The 20597-nt window shown below is 43.0% G+C and overlaps 1 protein-coding gene across 1 annotated transcript in view; it reads right to left on the bottom strand.

Annotated features, from left to right (window-relative positions):
- The window catches only part of Npsr1 (neuropeptide S receptor 1), a 192155-nt gene extending 173711 nt beyond the window's left edge, over positions 1 to 18444 (bottom strand). Inside the window, exon 1 of the mRNA XM_052754966.1 lies at positions 17999 to 18444. Coding sequence (XP_052610926.1) covers positions 17999 to 18145 — 147 coding nt within the window. The 5' untranslated portion in view covers positions 18146 to 18444. The remainder of the gene's footprint in view (positions 1 to 17998) is intronic.
- Positions 18445 to 20597: the final 2153 nt, after the last annotated feature.

The raw sequence follows: 20597 nt of genomic DNA, 5'->3' as shown, positions 1-20597 counted from the left end.
GTTTCTTAGTTTAGTCTCTAGAACATGTTCACTGACTGGAGGTATATTTCTAGTCTGTGCAGGAACCATTAGTCAGCTGGTCTGGAGTGTGTAATCAGCAGTGCTGAAAACCACAGACCAGGCTTTAGTGGCTGTGTTAATTTCTCATTCCCTTATTGTTCTCATGTCAGTAAGGACTTGGAGCATGGAGCTATGTATGCTCCATGAGATTCATATACTATGAGACTCAGTGTTCTGGTTGCCAGGAAACTCTAGATTCACCAGCAACAGAAGTACCAACGTTCCATATGCACCTCAACAGAGGCCTCTGTGCCTATTTCTTGGCCCACAAGAGGATGTCCTTATTAGCCACAAATGAGGTGGATTGGAAGCTTTGAAACAATTAAATTCTGAGCTTCCATTTGAATTCCCACAATGCATCAAGCCACAGCTGTTAGAAATCATCTGAAAACCTATTGTGCCTTGAGTCTATGGAGTAATTAATATTTGCTGAATAAACAAATGAAGTGTCTGCTCTGTACCAAGAACTGGGATTAACATTTAAATTGCTATTTAAGCTCTAGACTCTTGAGATAATAAAAAACTAACATTTGGATAAATCAGATCCAAATCTCTACAATCTAGTAGAAGTCAAACGACTCTGTCCTTCAAAGCCCACATGGAATTGGTTTCAGCCTTTTGCCTGCCACATTCCACCTGTACTCAAATCTGTTCTAAAACGGTGTAATCTTAGCACATATCTCTTGCCCATCCTCCCATGTGCCTCAGCTCATCCCTGGATTATTTATGCAGGTCAATGCAAATTCTGTATAAGTGACTGTTACACTATATTTCTTGGAGAAAAATGACAAGAAAACAAGCCTGTATGTGTTCAGAATGGACATTTTTGTTATTAATTTTTGGTGTTTGGATGTGGATGCAGAATCCACAGATATGGAGGGCCAACTGTAATTGCTGTAAAACAAATTAAAAAGATAACATTCTTCCTGATGAAGCATGTAATTGATAAAACTAGGGTAGTAGGAACTTGTCTTCTGGTCTGGAAGGTGGTGTCTGAGGGATTCTCATGGACAGGCCAACCCACCTCAGACTCTAATATTTCTAGCTCATTCAGAAGGCTCAAAATCAAACAGCTAAAACAAACAAACCATATAGCAGGGACTGCTGACATGTGAGAGGCCAGAGGCAGATGCAAGGGCCAGAATGTGAGGCTGAGAGTCCTGGCAGATGAGAAGAGGCACAGGGCAGAGGTAAGGCTGTGTAGGGGGATGCAGGGAAACCACCCCAAATCACAAAGACTGGAAGCTCCATTCTTCATTCATCTGGGTTGCATGACTGTTCATCAACTTGTTGTTAGGGTTCAGCCTATTCACACAGCTTTCTATTTTCTCTCACTTCCCTAGCTGAACTCCTGGGTCCGTTATGCACAATCTGAGCCTTGCACAGTTTCCTTGCCAAGGGTCAGACACATTTTATTCACCCTCCAGTTGGATGTATTGCATCTTTCTGAGATCTACAGATTCAGCTGCCAGGCTCCAACTGCCACTCTAATCCAAGTCTTGGATTTTGATGAAACCTTGGTTACTCCAGTAGAAGCCAGTGCTCTGGACCAGGTTATTCCTGTAGCCTGATGTCCAACACTATCTAATCCATCTCCCTTTTCTTCACTACTAGACATGGAAGTCCAGCCCAATGAGTGGCTCATCCGTGAACAATGATGATGGAAGACAGCAGAATGTTGGAGAGCCAGCGTTTTTGAGAAAGTAGCTATTGAAAGGACTAGGTACTTCACAGCCTTGGTAGCCTGATGACTACCAAGAACTCAACTTGGAACTGGAATATGAAAAATTAAAAAGGTATTAATATAAGAAGTTGGGGAAAGAAGCAAAATGGGAAAACTAGTGTAGCTCATTGAAATATTCCTGCTTGATTTCTGCACACCAGAAACTACACAACACAGCAGTCATACAACTTAAGAGCATGAAGAATGGAGCAGCGTCCAGTCTTTGTGATTCCGGATGGTATCCCTGCATCCTCCCACATATCCTTGCCCCTGCCATAATGATGGCTTAATAATTTTAAGACAGTGTCCATCTCTTACCACACAGTGTTTGTAAGGAGGTATGGGAACACCCCAAACCTGTCTCTGTGTGGTCATGGGGGCTGTTATCTGAACATCCCGTGTGATGGCTAATCTCCTAGTCTTGCTTATCAATTTAACTGCAACTGGAATCAACTGAAAGACAAGCTGCCGGGCACTCCTGTGAGGAATTTTCTTCATCAGACTATCTGAAGCAAGAAGACCACTCTAAATTTGGAAGGCACCTTCTGGTGGCAGCCCAGATCAAAGGCTATGCACAAAAGAAACTTGGTATTTTGCCTGCTTGCCACTACTCTCACTGTCAAGTTCATTTATCCTGTTGCTGCTCGTGATATTAAGCCTAAATCCAGCAACTCTCTAGGAATTCTCCGGGCCTCCAGACCAGAATGGAAGTATAGGAACATCAGCCTTTTGGACTAAATAACTGCTTGGTCTCTCCAGTATGAGGCAACCATGTTGGATTACTGGACTACTCATACCAAAGCCAATCTAATAAATCATACATATACTTACTTTTGTGTGTGTCTCTGTGTGTGTCTCAGTGTGTATGTGTGTGTGTGTCCATGTGGTGTGTGTGTGTGTGTGTGTGTGTTTGTGTGTGTGTGTCAATGTGTATATGTGTGTGTGTCTGTGTGTCCACGTGGTGTGTGTGTGTGTGTGTGTTTGTGTGTGTGTGTCAATGTGTATATGTGTGTGTGTCTGTGTGTCCACGTGGTGTATGTGTCTGTGTGTCCATGTAGTGTGTGTGTGTGTGTCAATGTGTGTATGTGTGTGTATGAATGCGTATATGTGTGTGTCTGTGTGTCCATGTGGTGTGTGTGTGTGTGTTTGTGTATGTCAATGTGTATATGTGTGTGTGTGTCAATGTGTATATGTGTATGTGTCTGTGTGTCTATGTGGTATGTGTGTGTGTGTGTGTGTGTGTGTGTGTGTGTGTGTGTGTGTGTGTTTTCTCTCAGTTCTTTTCCTATAGAGAGCCCTGACTAACATCCAGTTTGACAGACTTTATTATCACAAAGGTATCTGTATTCCGAGGACTTTTCGATCCTTCCTTGAGATAAGAGGATGCTGGGAACATTAGCTGTTAACTACATGTTAATTTTCCTTACTCTTGTCAGCTTGTTTTTCTCCATGTTTATTACTGAATTTTTATTACTTAGGTTACTAGTAACATTTTTCCTACATTCTTTTAACTCTGCATTTAATGTGTTTGTTCATGTTTCTATTAAAAAACGTGTTCTCCTCCAAGAACTTTATTTATTAAAGACCTTCAACATGTTATATTTGTCACAGAACCATTATATATACTATGAATCATAAGATTCCATGTGTATTTTTAATGTTTATTTTCTGTTATTTATTTCCTTCAAAATTTTTTATAGACCTGGACAGTCTTTGTTTATGCCCAATATTTATTCTATCAACTTTGTAAAAATTTATTTCCATCATTTTACTTTTTCTTAGAAATTCCTTGGGTGTAAGATCCATCACGTGCCTGCCCACCCCCTTTATTTTTATTGTCCAAATATTCCTTCCTTTCTCTATTTTGGCAATATTGTATTATTAAGTTCACTTATGCCCCAATGTTTCCTTTTCAGGACAAACCATTTTTCACTATCGATCACAGGCTTGTTGCACTGACTCTGTACTGTTGAGTGTGGATTGATGTTCCTTGGTCACTGGTAGGGGAGTTCCTGTCTCCTTTTGTCAGTCTCTGAGCTGACAAAGTTGAGTTCCTGCCTTCTCCTTGGGGGTTCCCTGTCCCACAGGCCCCTCTGTTGTGTGTGGTCCACCAACCTTAGGGAACACTGAGTCTCTTGAGCCAGGGGGGAAATGCTTTGAAGGAGCTTGAGGGCAGGATGCTTCCTAGAATAATGTCATGCTTATTTCTTTTTGATAATATTAGAATTCTTCTGTTACTATAAACCGGTTTCTCTCTCCCTCCAATTTTCTCTCCTTTAGCTTTCCTTGTTTTCCTTCTTCTCCTTATCTAGGGTTCTAGAAGTCTGTGTTGGGTGGGACATCCATTACAATAATCAGAGATCTTATCACTATGTTACATCATGGGGCTGACATAAAAAACAGACACGAGAACATGACAGTGTGGGCTTGCAGGTTAACTCAGCCTAATCTAACTTAAACACAATCAATGAAGAAACAAATGAAATGATCAATGGAAGCAACAAAATACTTGGCAGAATTAGCATTCTAGAAATTATTGTTAAGCTTTATTATGGGCTAATAGTTTCTGTGTTCTTGAATTTCCTTTGAATGTTTACTCGGTTTAAGCAAAAACTCCTCAAAAGATACTAAATGTGTTGGGAAAGGAATCAAATTTATTCTTGGCCAAAGAGCATCTTCTTGCGTATGGATTGCTTGTCTTGCCAGAGGTTGGAGTCTACAGTAGCAGATGATCAGACGGAAGCCGTATTTGAGCACACACACTATTCCTTTCAATTATTTATTAACTTGTAGATTAGGTGAACAGTATTCATGAGCAAACACATTGGTTCAATAACTGTATGTGAATGGAATTCCCAGTATTATTGGAGACCTTTTACGTGTTTTAGAGGCTTGAGTGACTCAAGCACCAGTTTAACAGAACAGTTCTAGCTTCTCTCAGAAACTTCTAGAATCTCCTAATTAACTTGCTAGTTAAGTATGATGTTGAACTTCTAATCCTCCTGTCTTCATCTCTCAAATGCTAGGATTACAGGTATGCACCAACGCACCCAGTTTATATGGCGTTGGGGATCTAACAAGGGTTTTTCATGTGCTAGGCAAGCACTCTAATGACTGAGCTACGCCCCAGCCTGAATCTTTAAAATAGACTGTCTGTCACTAGTGTCCAGGAAGCTCATGCTGCGAGGGTCTTATCTTCAGTGACCCAAGGCTTCCTTTGAAATGAAACTCATTCTGGAAGTCTAGAAAACAAGTTGTAGGGAAAGACCCTGGAGGTACAGAATCAGTTTGTTCAAAAAGGTTTCGATGCTAGTACTCGCTGATTGAGGAAAAGGTTTAAATGATGTGAAATGAGATTAAAGTAAAGGTGGTGGGATTAACCAAGCATGTAAGGTGTAAGCAGAATGTCCTGAGGAGGGTGAGAAGGCCACCAGGGACACCGTCAAAGGAGTGGTCTGAGGGGGAAAGGACTTTCCTGACTTCCTGGGATTCTGTAAAGGATCCACTCAATTCTTACTCCTCCCCTGCCATCTATTCCTCCATAGAGGGGAAGTTTCTACACTTCCAAAGACAGAATTAAAGAGGGAAAGCATCCCATGAAACCTCTGTTTGCATTTGTGGTTGGCAAATAAGTGGTCTTGGTGGGTGAAAAGTCCGAGAGGTCCCAGAACCTGAAAAGCAGAGAGCCCAGATGGATATGTGGGGAATCTGAAAGGAAGGGCAGAGAGCCTGGCCATTGGTCAGTACTGAGATGGATAGAGGGAAAAGGCAGAGAACATGGTAAGCCAGGTACAAAGATATATGGGACCTGGGCAGCCAGGCCTTGAGGAAACACCTCCCCCTTCCCCATCAGCCATCTGCTCTGGGCTTGTTGAGACTATCTCAGACTAGTCCTCATGACTCCCCCGTGATGGCCTCCTCCTTCTCCCCCTAAAACAATGCTGAGCCGAGGAGAACTGTCACATTGAGGCCTTCTCCAGTGCAGGACACTGAGACAGAGTTGCAAAGCCTGGCTGAACAGCCCTGCAAAGTACCCAAGAGTGTACATCGTGAGGCGGAGTATCCGCAGAAGCTTTAAAGCTGCATTTTCTTGGTTGATTTCAGTTTGTGCTTTTGGAAGGCTTTTAAAAAAAATCTTAGGGAGCTATGATGGAAAAGTGAGTCACTGTTATGCTCACTAGCGCCCCCACACACACCAAAGTTATTTAAGCAAATGACATTTTTAATATCTGGAATGAGGATCATCTAAAGGAAATTTAAAACTTTTTCTCCCCAGAGGAAGAATCTTTTTCTTGTTACTCAGAATCATACAAGCTATGCTGGACCTGTTGCCGTCTAGATAACGGGAACAGGAAACTGGACATAGCCAGCTTTCCCACTGCCAAAGTGAAAGACTCCTGAAATGACTGCTTGGCTCTGTACTTCATTTGCAAGGCTTCAGCTTCGCAACTCAACATGTCCATTTCATTTGATATTTATACCAATAAAGTTTTCAGCTTAAAAGGAAAGAATTTCTATTCACAATAAAACCACTTAAACAAAAATGCTTCTGCCTTTTCTCATATAATTAGAAACCTGAAGGCAGGTTGCTGCTGTCCCTGGTCTCTGAAATTTCTTTTCTTTTCCTCTTTTGGTAGCAGAGCAGCTGGTGCAGCTTCACACATTGTATCTGAGCTCAAGGTGGGGAAGTAAAAATCCAGTCCTCTTCCTATCTTTTCAGATAAAGAAAAGCCTTCATTTGATACCTCAAAGACTTTCCAACCTATTTCCTTACACCAAGCCACTATTAATGGTAGAGAAAATTCAGATGAGTTTCAACAGGAACAGCAAGGCGAGAGTTAAAGCCGACTCCAGAGTCATCCTAACAGCTGTTTCCAGAAGCTTCTTCCTTCCAAGTTCCTTCTCCAGGCTCAGGTCCTACATCCTTCCCCTTACTCATTTATCCCATATGTTCACAGAACCGTCATCATTTTTCACTCTCACTGCATATTGTATTATGAGACTTCTGAGAAAATGTACATACCAAAGTCTTCATGTAAAGCATGGTGAAGAGGACCCTGGGAGAACCTCACAACTCTCCCAGGAATTCTCTGTCAAGAGACCTTCAGCACAGTGCTCAGTCTATAAGAGGATCATTTACTGTGTAAGAGTCTCAGGCACAGCTGCTGAGATGGGAACATAGTCAGAGACAAGTGACAGTTCTGTCTTTGAGGAACATCATTACTAGAAGCTGAGAGGTGACACAGGACGCACACAATATGAGATATCACAAATGTGTCCTGAGGAGAAGAAAACCAATGAGCCACAGGGAACAGAATGAAAAGTGTCCTTGTTCAAGGAGAGCCGAGGAGACAGAGGAGGCAGTGTTTGAGCAATGCTCTGTGGCCCCCTGACACTTATCTTGGGCCATACCTGCTGCCCAGCTCCCTCTGTTGTTAGCTCTGGGCTAACCTTCCTCCCAGGTCCTTTTGAAGCCTGAGTTGTGCTTCTCCTACACTGTCGCTCAGCATTTGTGACCTTAATTAAGCATGGTTTGTGAAAACTACTCATGCTATTAATCTATCTAAAAATTTGTATGAAGGAATAATTTATGTGAAGGCAAATTCACCCCCTTAGTGTATAGCTCTGTGAGTTTTGATATGTGTACAGTCTCTGCAATAAAAATACAGAACAATTCAATCATCCAGGGATGTTCCCCTGTGCCTTTTCAGGCACACCTCTCTCCCCCATCCTTAATCATGACAATCATTTGGTTTCTGTTGTTGAAAAGTTTGTTGAATGTAATTTGCTAATCAGTACCTCACTCAACACACATCCAAGAAGTTTCTTGTAGTAGATGAGAATCAACATAGAAACCCCCAAACCAAACGATGTGCAGAAAATGGGAGGCTTTGGACCACTCAGCACTAAAAGGGATGTTTTCATCAAAAGTCCTCCTCTCAAGGCTCAGGGATCTATGCAGAAGAGGAGGCAGAAAGACTGTAAGAGCCAGAGGTGATGAACAAAGAAACAGTGTCTTCCAAATACACGACTGAAGTACGTATGAATTCACAGACATCGTGGGAGCACACAGAGGCCCTGCAGAGGCTCATGTCAATTGGGGTCCCAGCGCTGAGAGGGAAGTAGACATGGGCTCCCACCCCTAACCAAGAAGCTATCTGTAGTTGATACCCACTAGCAAAGGGGAAATCAGTTTTGTTTTTCAAATGGAGTGTCACCCCGGATTTATTATTCCAGGGCAGGACCCATATCCAGGAGTAGTTGGTTAATACAAAACAAACTCCATGGAATTTTTATGGAGTTCTTAATTTCATTTTTCATTGTTTTGGCATCTTTGTCTTATTGGCCTTTTGCCTTGCCTATTTGTTTTGATTGTAGTTTTTGTGTTATTGTTGTTTTTTTGCTTGTTTCTTTTAAAAATAACATAATGTTGGGTGAGTAAGGAGGTGGGTAGGATCTAGGAGCAGTTGGAGGAGGTAAATATGTTGTATGAGAAATTGATTAAAATATTTAAAGAACAAAAAGAAAATGGTGTCAGATAAATGAAATTATTATATCAAGTAGCATTTTTGAAACTGGATCCATCTAACAGAAAGAGTCCATTCATGATGCTGTGTACATAAGAAAGTTGGATTATTTTTCATTGCTGAGTAATTTTCATCACAGGCTTTACCACAGTTAGTTTATTCACTTCTCATTTTGAGAACGTTTGTTTTTATCTCCCTAGTTTTTGGCAATCAAATGAAGCCAATTATAGGAATGAATATGTTCTATTTTCCTTGGGAAATCCCTAGAAAGAGGGTTTGATCTTACATAGTAAAAGCATGATTAACTTTATATAACGAACATGGCCAGTTTTTCAAAATTACCTTCACCTTTACCATCCCACCAGCACACTCAATTTCCTCGCCAGTACTTGGTCTTGTCAGTAGTGTAAGGTCAGCACATTGTGTCATTCCTTTTATGGCTCTCCTTCTCCATTCCTGAGTGAAGGATGGCTTTGTGGTGTTTGCTGCATGGACTTTCCTTGCATTTTCTTTGGTGACGTCTCTGTTCAGATATTTTGTCATTATTTTGAACGATTGATCCTCTTTTTATTGAGTTTTGAGTATTCTCAACATGTCCTAGATACAAACACTCTATCAGACTTGGGAAGTTTAAAATATTTCCTCATCTCTTAGGACTCGCCTTCTTTTAATGGTGTCGCGCTTGATTTCAGTGAAGCCCAGTTTATCTAAACTCTTCTGTGTGGTTGAGCTTTCGGAGCTGGTTGGAAGAAACCCTTGACCAATCCAATGCTACAAAGGCCTTCCCAGTATTTCCCTGTGTTTGGCATTAGGGTTCTCACTTGGGCATATGATGCAGCTGGAACTGATTTTACAGACTGTACACATAGGGCAGCTTCACTTTCCAACATGGCTGCTATGGCTCAGACCCATTCGGTTTGTCCCTGTTCTCTACTGAATTCCCTTCTCACCTTGATCAGAATGCAATGCAAGCACATACGTGAGCTGATTTCTGGGCTCTCTTCCCCATCTGGCTTCTTTAATCTACACTGCAGTTTATGTTATGACTGTAAACAAGCTTTATTGTGTTCTAAGGTCACCACTGTTATAATTTTCTTTTCCTTCCCATACAAACTTTAGAACCAGCTTTTCTGTTTAAACCCACACCTCATTTTCCTCCTCTGCCTTTTCCAGCCTGATTCCCCAAGGTTCACACTCCTGTAATCCCTCCTGATGCCTGTGGATTCTTCCTTTCCAATCTCACATGCCCAGTGAGTAGCTGAGCATGCAGCTCTTATACCCACATGCATTCTCCCTGGATCTTGATGTTATTCTGATTAAATGCTCCAAAATACAGTCTGAACTGTTAACAGTTTTTTTTTTCTGATAAAGCATCAAAGATTTCTTCTTGTTTGGAAGAAAAAATACTGGAATATTAGTGTGATGGGCCACATGATCCAAGTTCTTTCTCCTGTCTCTACCTAGACCCAGCTTCCTAGGTGGGGCACTGGCTTTCTCTAGAGTCCTTCTGGACCATATGTTTATGACCCTGCTGAGCACCTTGCTTTTCATTATCTAATTGACTGCATCTTCTTTCACACTGATATCAGAAGTGGCCACCAACTGTATCTGTCTCCCCCAGGGGACAGACCTGCCTGAGGCTCAGGTGTCTGTTTCATTTGCCCATGCACCCCCAGCGCCTAGCATATCACTCAGGCAAATGCATCTACGATTCTTAACTTAGTAGAGGAAAGGGTACTCACCAAAATGGGAAAGAAAAAACACAGTTCATAAGACTGGATTTTGCAATATTACACTTTAATTTTAGATGTGACATTTATTTAAAGTTTTCTATTACATTGAATAAGAATGAGGCATATTTATGCTGCCTTGTGAGTTAGGGTTGTAAAAAGCTGAGAATCGTTTTAATACTATTCCCCGAGTTGCTGTATTAGTTTGCCTGCCCCTTAGTACAGTAATCACTCCTCTTTGGCTCTCTACTACTTAATGCAGGGTGCAGTCCAGAGAAAGCATCAGTTTTCACAGATAGTGAGTGATTTACACTAGGATGGTGGTGCTGGTGGGCACCGTGAACCTTAAGGCTTCACAGAAGAGCAAGGGGTCAACAGAACTCAGAGTCGTTATCAGAAGACAAAGGTGGCGGAACATCTGGTACATGCAGTGCAGAAAGCGAGAAGGGGAGCCTAGAGGGTGGCGTGAAAGGCTGGGAAGACTTCTGCAGGGTCATATCCTACAGAAGGACTAAGTGGAGCTTTGGAGCCTGCATAGAGGTACAGGGGAGGCCTATTTTCCATACTTATCATGAAGGGGTTCCTGATCTCCATGGCTCAATGTGAAATTCTGAGTCATTTCAGCTTCAGCCAGCAGGAGATCGGGGCCATCTCTCTTGGAAGCTATGTGAAGACATGGTTACAGGTTGACCTGCTAGTCACTGGGACATGAGGGGAATGACCTGAGCTGTATGAAACCACTGGGAGTCTAGGCTTGATGCTCTATTTCTGCAGCATTTACTTTGTCCTCACATCAGCCTGAAATCCTAGTTCCTTTTGGTTTTACGGTGTTCCCTTTGTTTGGAAGTCTCTCCTTTTAACTTCTCTCTGTCTTCATTTTCACATCTGGTTCAAAAAAGTGAATGTTCTTTTAACATCCCTAAGAGCACGGAGGAAGTTTCAATGCAGTAAAAGGAAATCATTTGCCAACTGTAAAATGCTGAGAAGATTGAGGGATTCATTATGTTTCAGGTAGGCATCAATATTGATTAAGTTGGGAAATAAGAACTGGAAATATTTATGACCTTGGGTAACTTTACTATATGGTGGCCTAGAAAACTCTTACTTCTTTCCATAGTAGGGGCCCATTCACTTTCTGAGCAAGACAGAGCTTCTCATCTTGGCAAAGAGCCCTCCATGAAGTGGCCATTGAGCCAGTAACAGAATAATAAGGTAAGAAATATCATCTTCCCTAGATATCTGTATCTTATTCCAAATGTTTGGCAGTTTAATTAAAATTGAAAATGAAGATTAAAAAGAGTGGTACATGCCACACACTTGGTATTAACAACCACTGTGGTGTGCTCCAGGGTCTCCAGGTGTCATCAAGCTTCTTCCACACAGCTCATAGATCAGTAGATAGTATCAGGAAGTAGTAAAAGGATTATATTCTGAGACTATAATTGCTAAAATTAAATACTATTCTAAGCCACTTGATGCTCTTTAAGCTTTGAGCATTTTATCCCTTAAGTTTCACAACAGTCCCCCAAAGGGTCATGTGCTAAAGCTTCATTCGGATGGGGAAACCAAGGCTGGAAAAGGGATGAACAGACCAGTCACACAGTCACTGAGAATGTGGGAAGTAAGTCTCGTGCAGATCAGCTCAGGGCTGTATTCTCAGCTTCTCTGCTCTAGCAATGCATTGAAAGAGAAAACTTGAGAACCCAGCTTTACCTAGTGATGAGTCAGTTACTTCTCCCTGCAGTGAGAAGGCTGAAACACAGAGAAACTGCATCTCACTGAAGAAAAACAAAGTGACTTTCCCATTCACTTGAGTCTGTAGCTGGGACACTGCCACCCACTGCATAAACAGGAAATTATTTCCAGGATGATAAAGTGATACTTTGAAGCATCAAGTAATATGCTTCCTCCCACTACAGCCCAAGTACCCCTTTCCCTTGATGTATAACCTTGATTGTACCCATACAGAATAGATCAGAAACAACCCAATACTGAACATCTGAACATGTCATGGAGAAGATTGGAAAAAACTTGAAGGGAAGTGATTTTTTTTCCATTATAAAAGAATGTACCTTCAAAGTCCCACCTTAAGCAAGAAGCTATTTGCAACTGATACTGCTGAGAAAGGGGAAAATCCATTGGAACCAATGAAATGTCCCTGGTGTGGCAGCTGGAATGGGAATGGCCCCCATAGACTCAGAGATTTGAATACTTGGTCATCAGGGAGTGGCGCCATTTGAAAGGATTAGGAGGTGTGGCCTTGTTGTGGGAATTGTGTCACTGGGGGTGGGCTTCTATCTCTCTCTTCCTGCTGCCTATGGATCTGAATGTAGAACTCTCAGCTAGTTCTGCAGCACCTTGTCTGCCTGCATGCTGCCATGGTCCCCGCCATGATGACAATGAACTAAACATTTGAACCTGTAAGCAAGCTCCAATTAATGCTTACTTTTATAAGAGTTGCCCTAGACAGGGTGTCTCTCTTCCCAGCAATAAAACACTGACCAAGACTGAGGAGTATATCAACCACACTCCAGGGCCGGCCCAATGCCCGAGAGTAGTTGGCCAACACAAAACTGAATCCATGCTTTTGTTTGTGTGTGTATGTGGGAAGGGGAGTGTTTTATTTTGTTGTTGTTGTTTTATTGTTTTTTGTTTGCTTACTTTGATTTTCATTTTTGTTTATGAGAGAGAAGAGGGGACATGAAGTTGGGTAGGTAAGAAGGTGGAGAGTATCTGGAGTTGTTGGGGGATAAAAACATAATCAAAATATATTGTATGAAAAAAATTAAGTGAAAAATGATAAGAATGATTTTCAATAAATAGGTTTAAAGGTGTACATACATGTGCACATTCTCACATACATAGGATGTGTCTTTGATCATTTAGATCAGAGAGTCTTGGTGATGAGTATGGAAGAACATAGGGAGTAATTGTCCCATCACAGAAAGAAGGCTGAAGAGAAGGGACTGTTGGATGGTATGTAGTGTGAGATGTGAGGAGACATGTGGGGAGAGAATAATTGTGTTGCTTTTCCTCCTGGGAGAGAGAACTGGATGAGAAAGTGCCTGGTAGGCAAAAAGACCACAGGATAAAAGAATTGGGAGACTCTAGATTCCCCAGATGTCATGAAGATATACATTTAAGATGCAAATGTTGGGATAAAGGGGAACAGAGACAGAACCACTGTTTACTTCCATTCTTGTGTGTGTGTGTGTGTGTGTGTGTGTGTGTGTGTGTGTGTGTATTAGACAGAGAGAGAGAGAGAGAGAGAGAGAGAGAGAGAGAGAGAGAGAGAGAGATCCAGCAAAGAGAAAAGGAAAGGAGGAGGTTCAAGATTCCGGAACCTGAAGGAACTGTCACAAAGGGACATAGCCCCTTCTCCAGATAGGAGACAGACAGGAGTTCAGAAGGATGAATGCTCTGGATGGTTAACAAAACTTCCTTTCAGTTAGTGCTGTCTTGCCCTGTTGCTAACTGGATGGATGCCCCTAACCACGGCTTACCATACACATCGGAGGTCATCCTTGGAGTTAGATGATTTTCTTAAGCCAGTGCCTGAGAAGATCCTCCCTAGACTGAAAATCTCTCCAAGTTTACTCTGAATTAACCAAGATGATGCTTCTTGATATCTAATTTGTTAATAATGCAGAGAAATTAACAGAAGACAATCTCTTCATGCACTAATAGACAGCCAGTCCATCCTGTGCCATCCTTAGGAAGTTATCAGCAATGCCCTTATCTTACAGGTCATGAAGTTGGACAACTGACTGCATGCGTGACTGAGCCCACTCAGACTGGAGGATGGCACCACAGGTATACTAGGTCTGAATAGCATAAGAAATCAACAAGGGGCAGAACTTTACTAGACATTTGCTTGAGTAGTGCTAAGTAAGACTTCCCCTTAGAGACAGCCGTAGTATGCAACTAGGGATCCCAAGTGAACAAACTGAGAGAAACCAATTAGAAGAGACTTTAAAAATGCATGATGGGTTCCAGCAGGCAATGAGGCCACCGAGGCTTATGGGGTACCAATGGACAAAAGGGGACCATCAGGGAGGGAGACAGGTCAAAAGGAGGTATTGAGCCGAGAGCTACGAAGGTGGAAATGTTGGTGAAGAGCTGGCAGGTGGGGTCTTAGGAATGAACTGTCCGACCATACAGAGCTTGCAGTGTGAAGAAACTTAAGTAGAGTCTTTATTGTTGCCGCATGGTGCAGACCATTGGGACAGGTTAGGTTAAAGTTTACTTTTGTTAGAACAGCAGGAAAGATAATGTTTAGAAAACTGGTGATAGATAGGCCAGCAGGGCAGGAAGGGTGGGTACACACAGTGACCAACTGTGTCCCATCACCCTCACACACTCAGGAGCCACCGTTTACATTCAAACAATAGTTAGACTAATTGCATGTCATTTGCAACTCTGTGCTGAAGGAGGCTTGATGGAAGATCATGGTTAGGTAATATTTAGTATTCTTAATTCACATTTCCCCCCTCACCTATGAGTAATAAGACTGAGTTTCATTTGCATCATTTTATAATTTAGCTAATTTCCTGATTCAGACATCACTCCCTCCCACTCTCTTTAAATTAGATTGCTTATCACTCACTAAGTTCCAGAAACAATGCCAACAAACTCCCCTGTAGGATGAAGGGCGTTTGTAGGAGGTGTTTTGCCTTTGTCTTGATTTTGGACAGAACTATGTATATTCTAATGAGTTGCGTATTTGAAAACTGGTAGGTTCTCAAAGCTCAGATAATTTCTCAATACTGGGACTTCTCAACCACAGGGAGGCGGATTGGATGTGACATCTAAGGTAGATGAAATTGGAAATTGAAGCACACCAAGGCTTTGACTGAAAACCTCCAGATTACAGCTGTGTGTCTACACACAGCTGCTGGGGGGGACAGAGATGCAGGTAGGTGGAAGGCAAGCCTGTGCTTGACTACCCTTCTGAGTTTTGTAGGAATCTGACACGCTTAGGACAATGCAGCAGGGCAAGACAGTGAGAGCAGATCTTAAAATAAGGGGCAAGTGGCAGGAGGGATAGAAATGGGATAAGAGGAAAGGTTCTAAGCTTGTCAAGAAAAAGCTAGAAAGACAGAAACAGGGATATTGTGTCTTCTGCCAACATAGCTTCGGGTCAGAGAAGAACATGAATGCTAAGTAGTCCCAGGGATGTGGGCTAAAAGGGTTGAGACAATGGGGGCTAGGATGGGATGGGTGTAATTTCCCAGGACTTATGCTGACACTGGAGCATACCTATTGACAGAATCTCAGGGCTCTAGTCATGGGAATCCATGACTGACTTTAGTTCCATTGGCTTTGAAATGAAGTAGGCATTGGGTGAATGTGTTCTTTCCCTTGGTGAGTATAGTTGGTAGAGACCATGTAGGATGAGGACGAACTGTGGGATGAATGGTGTTTCACCAGGTCCCCCCACTTCTTCCAAGATGAACCCATCATCCTGTTGCCCATTCCAATGAATGTTGAGGATTGGAGCAGCATGAGAATACTTTGTTCATGCTCTAACTGTTTATCAATGTGCCTAGCAAAGTGCTGGGTCCAGAAGAGAATGTGAAACCAATATAGAAGCTCAGAATCTGTAAGACACTTGTCTAACAAATACTACAGCAGGAGTCCAAGACAGCTGCCTGAAGCAGTAAGATGTGCGGTCCAAGAGCCCACGGAAGCTCAGGGGGTGGGGGACTTTCTGGAGGAAGCAACTCCTACTGAACCTTAAAGAACAGGCAGAATTTAGATAAGCCCAGATGAAGCTAGAAGCCAAGGGCTTCTGCTGAGAGGATGAAAATAACAAGAGTTGCTTTCTGGAGGTCACACAGCAAGGCTCTTGGCACAAAGTTGAACAAGTGCAATGTACGGCAACTGCTATTGATGGGATTTCTGCCTCTTAGACTGCTGTCACCATTTCTGTTTTATGTTCCTTTTACTGCTTTTTACAAAGGCAGTATGAATTAGAGGGACACACTGACGAAGCAGTAAATAGGGCACGTTTTAGGCATTTGACCTTAGAACTATGTGGTATAAAAGGAGCCAAGGCTAGCAAGGGTTTCAATCGCAGACAGGCTTGTGTATGCACAGTGTAACAGAACTGCTTGTGCTCAAAGGCAGCCACAGAGCAAAGTTCCACTAAGACTGAGGCTGGGTTGCCAAGGCTTCTCCCCTGATTTTTGTGTATCTGCAAATTTCTGCTTTAGTCAATTCGTGTATTTCTTTCAATGAAGCAGAGTATTGAACGCTCCTGGTTTTCAATGGACATAATTCCTCTCTGTTTCTCTTTGTGCACTGGCACCAGCTTAACTGCAGGAATGAAACAGAGGATGTAATTCTCCAGTGTCTTGTGACAAAGACATCGCTGGGACAGAGGGTGCTAACACTAGTGGAGAGCCAGGGCATGGGGATTTGTTTGCATGTTCGAAACATTCCCTCAGGTGGGATCCAAGATGGCAAATGAGCCTTCAGCAGAGAATGCTTACTGCCTGAGCCTTGGAATGATGGCATTATTGTTGATTGTTATCCCTTTGGGGAGGGCCAGTCTCTTCAGTATGCTTATTGTCATGTTTCATAAACATCAAAGGCAAGTGGGCAGGAGCCCTGCAGAGCCCATGCTTCCTCGGCACACAAAGCGGGCTGGTTCCAGAAAAGGCACTGTTCAAATTCTAGTCAGTGGTGATGAACTGGAGCTTCAGAGCACTGGTGTGTGTGTGTGTGTGTGTGTGTGTGTGTGTGTGTGTGTGTGTGTGTGTGGTCTAAGGGACTGGGTTCCCTCAAGCCAGACAGCAGTAATTCACAGCAGGACTCTGCCCTTGAAGAAGAGGCTGACTGACTCCCTGGACAGCTCCCAGCTGAAAATTTTATTCTAAAAGTTGGGAATGGGGAGTGAATCTGTAGAGTGGAGAGAGTGGATGTCATGGTAATCGTAAGCCCAACTGTAAAACCGTAATCATCTCAAGCACACCAGAGGATTATTAACAACAGCAGGAGCAACACAGCAAAGGCTGGGGTTTATTTGGAGAATTTTCCTTAGGACATGAAGGACTTAAGGTGACAACTAAGGGTCCGGCTGTGAGTCACATTCGGCAGGAGGGGTGTGAAACGGCCCCACCACCCAGTGTTTGCATGTGTGAAGCAGCAGGCTCATATTTTCTAGACACCTGATTTGTTTCTGTCCACTAGATCCTTTTATAAAACAGGACAGCACCAGCTCAATGACAGGGCTACCATCCTTTGATATTACGGAGGGGAAGCCCACCAAACTCAGGTTCTTTTGATTTATTCTAGGGAGCAACCTGTTGCAAATATCACCACCACCAACTCTTCAAAGAATTTGTTTCTCACTAATATTCACTGAGAAGACACGGCAAAGACAGAGTGGTCCTCCCTGCCTTCCGCTCTCTCTCTCCTGGTGTCAGCCACTGCCCCTAGGGATGTGGTTTCCCAGTCCTCTGATGTTCAAAAATACAAAACAAAACCCTAACAGCTAAATGAGTTTACATTGAGGGAAAATGTCTAGTTTTAGAAAATTTACTATTTTTGCTAGAGACAGACCCTTTACACACTACTCTAGGGTTAACCACAGTGCTCTCAGCCAGTGAAATTGAGAAGTGTTTCTGACGAGTTACACATTTTCACGGAAACAGCAAAAACATCTGCATTCTTAAGACGCCACAGTGCTGAGCTTTGAAAACTGTGAAGCTCTAATTATTTACACTCATCATGTTGGGGGATTCCCCCTTCCTTAATTAGAAAGAAAGAAAGAAAGAAAGAAAGAAAGAAAGAAAGAAAGAAAGAAAGAAAGAAAGAAAGAAAGAAAGAAAGAAAGAAAAGAGAAAAGAAAAAGAAGGAAAAGGAAGGGAAATGAAAACCATCCCTAGTAGCAGCTAACACTCCCAGTCCTCTCCAGTCCCACCTGGTCCGTCTTTTAAAGCCAGGACACTTACCTTGAAGGAGGAGTAGAAGGAGCGCCACTCCTCTGCCGCCAGCTCTTCAGTGAAAGTAACAATTTCAGTGCAAGCTACTGGGGAAGAGTCTGGTGTCGGCATAGTCTGGTTGGCATGTGAGCTGCCCTCTGTAAGGTTGGCTGGCATGGCTCAGGCAGGGTCGAGTCTCACGGCCCCTGCACCTGCAGCCGGGTGAGAGAGTCCAGTTGGCCTCCTGAGAGTCAGAGTATCTAGCTGCTGATCGATTGCTCAGTGCCTCTTCTGCCTCTCAAGGCTTCTGGCTATTGCTCACCGGAGCGGAGGCACAGAGCCCTCCCTGAGCCCACCTCATTGAAGAGTTCTGCCTGACAACAAGGGAGATCCACATGTGTGCTGCTCGCTCCTCTGCAGTTATGATCCAGCAGCCAGCACAGCCCTCACCCTCCCACAGACCTGCCCTGGGTGGCCTCATCCTAAGGGCATCCCCCAGGGCCCTGCTCGTGTCCCCCTAGGAAGGGCTTGCCTGTCCAGTGCTTTCCTGACTATGCAGTAGACCCTCATCTTTGCTCCAGCTTCCACTAAGCAGTAATTGGGATGTTTAGCTGTTCCATTAATTCAGGTCATGTTTGTACCTCTGAAATAGTCAGAGGTATGCATTTGTTTCAGCTGAGATTGCTCTCGGACTTAGAATTCTCACCCAGTCATTCAGTTGGCAATGTACACGTTGCTTCACTAAATGCAGGCAAACGGTACCCATGCTTCCACTGAGGTTTTCACAAGGCTGCATTCACTTGGAAGCGGGGGGTCTGTTTGTCTATAAGCTACAGTCTCTCATAATGTGATTAGGGGCTTCCTATGTGAACTCATCTCCCCCAGAGTACTCAGGGTAAGGACGGAAACGGGACAGTAGCAGAATCCTTGGTACCAGAGAGAGGACTAGGTAAGCAAACAAACACATCACTTCGATAACAAACTTACACAATTATGTATTCTTTCATTGGATTTCTAAAAAGGCTGTGGGGTAGGTAGGGAAGGCTTTTATGTTCTTATTTTGCCCCAGAATAAAACTAACACCAAGAGGAGAGATGATCTGCCCAACATCGTCCAGCTGGTGAAGGGTGAGCAACGGGCTGTATCTCCTGAATTTCTACATGGTGGTGATTTCCTGTAACACACACTGATGTGCATTCAGTCTCAGATACTCTCTAGGACGTGAGATTGACATATATAAGGTAGCAAGCCAGGCACAAACCCATCACCTGGTTCCTTCCACTCACAGCCAGTCTGTGAGCCATGCAGGCCAGCCATTGGTTTACTACCCTTGGTAACCACTGCCGTTTTTCCATCGTGAAATACCCTGGGAAAACTTTAGTGTGACTTATCTAGCACCATGCAGAGGTCAGTGCACTGGAGATGGGAAGACAACAAGACAGAGCTGGGTAAGTGTGCATTCTTAGAGGAAGGTCAAAAGTAAGCAAGGACTCAATGATAAAGCACTTCCATGTGCAAGAAGCCCAGCTGGCAAATGACCAGGGGAAGATGCTCAACCACATTGGCAGTCAAACAAAGAAGTTGAAGCAGAACTTTAACACACAAGCACAACGAAAACAAGAGACAGCAGTCCCAAAATGTTCTCAAGATTAAGGGAACTAAAGAAAGTATACGTTTTCATTCTGATGCAATGTAGTTGGCATGGTTACTTCAGAGAGAAGAATGTCAGGAGGTTGGAGTCACATGCTCCAATGCATGGTTCTGCTTACACAGTTATTTAAATGTGTTACTTTGGGAATGGTCATCACACTAACATTTTTAAAATGTGCATTTTCCTATGGGAATTTTTCACTTCACTAGTCTTTTTTTATTAAAAATAGATTTTTTTCCATATGATATATTCTGATTGTGGTTTCCCCTCCCCCAGCTCTTCCCAGTGTCTCCCTACTTCCCCACTCTTAAATACATACCCTTTCTTTCTCTCTCCTTCTCTTATTAGAAAACAATAGGCATCAAAGAAGAAAGAACAGCAACAAAGACACCAGAATGAGACAGAACGAAGGGGAAAAAAGAGGCAAAAAAAGCAAAAGAAACACATACAGACACAGAGACACACATTTGCACATACAGAAATCTCATGAAAATACAAAATTAAAAACCATAATTTGTAAACAAAAGACCTATAAAGTTAAAAAAATGCTCAGACAAAGCACTATGAATTATGAGACAAAAAAATAACCTCTGAAAATATCATTGAGTTCATTTTGTGTTGACCATCTACTTCTGGGTATGGGGCCTGCCCTCAAGTGTGGTTCGTATACCTAGTGAGATTCTGTCAGAGAAAATGAATTTTTCCTTTGGGGCCCATTGTTAGTTGGAGATGGCTTCTGTGTTAGGGATGAGGGCCTGTGTCTACTTTTCCTCTCAGCACTGGGACCCCATCCAACTTAGACCTCTACAGATCCCGTGCATGCTGCCAGCATCTCTCTGAGTTCATGTGTGCATCAGTCCTGTTGTATTCAAAACACCTTTGTCCCTTGGTGTCATCCCCACTGGCCCTTACAATCTTTCTGCCTCCCTGACCCCTGAGGGGAGAGATTTGATGGAGACATCCCACTTAGGACCAAGT

The sequence above is a fragment of the Peromyscus californicus genome, unplaced genomic scaffold (assembly GCF_007827085.1).
Source record: "Peromyscus californicus insignis strain IS unplaced genomic scaffold, ASM782708v3 Scaffold_11__1_contigs__length_118956290, whole genome shotgun sequence".
NCBI lineage: Eukaryota > Metazoa > Chordata > Mammalia > Rodentia > Cricetidae > Peromyscus > Peromyscus californicus.
This window is presented reverse-complemented; position numbering and strand designations above follow the sequence as displayed.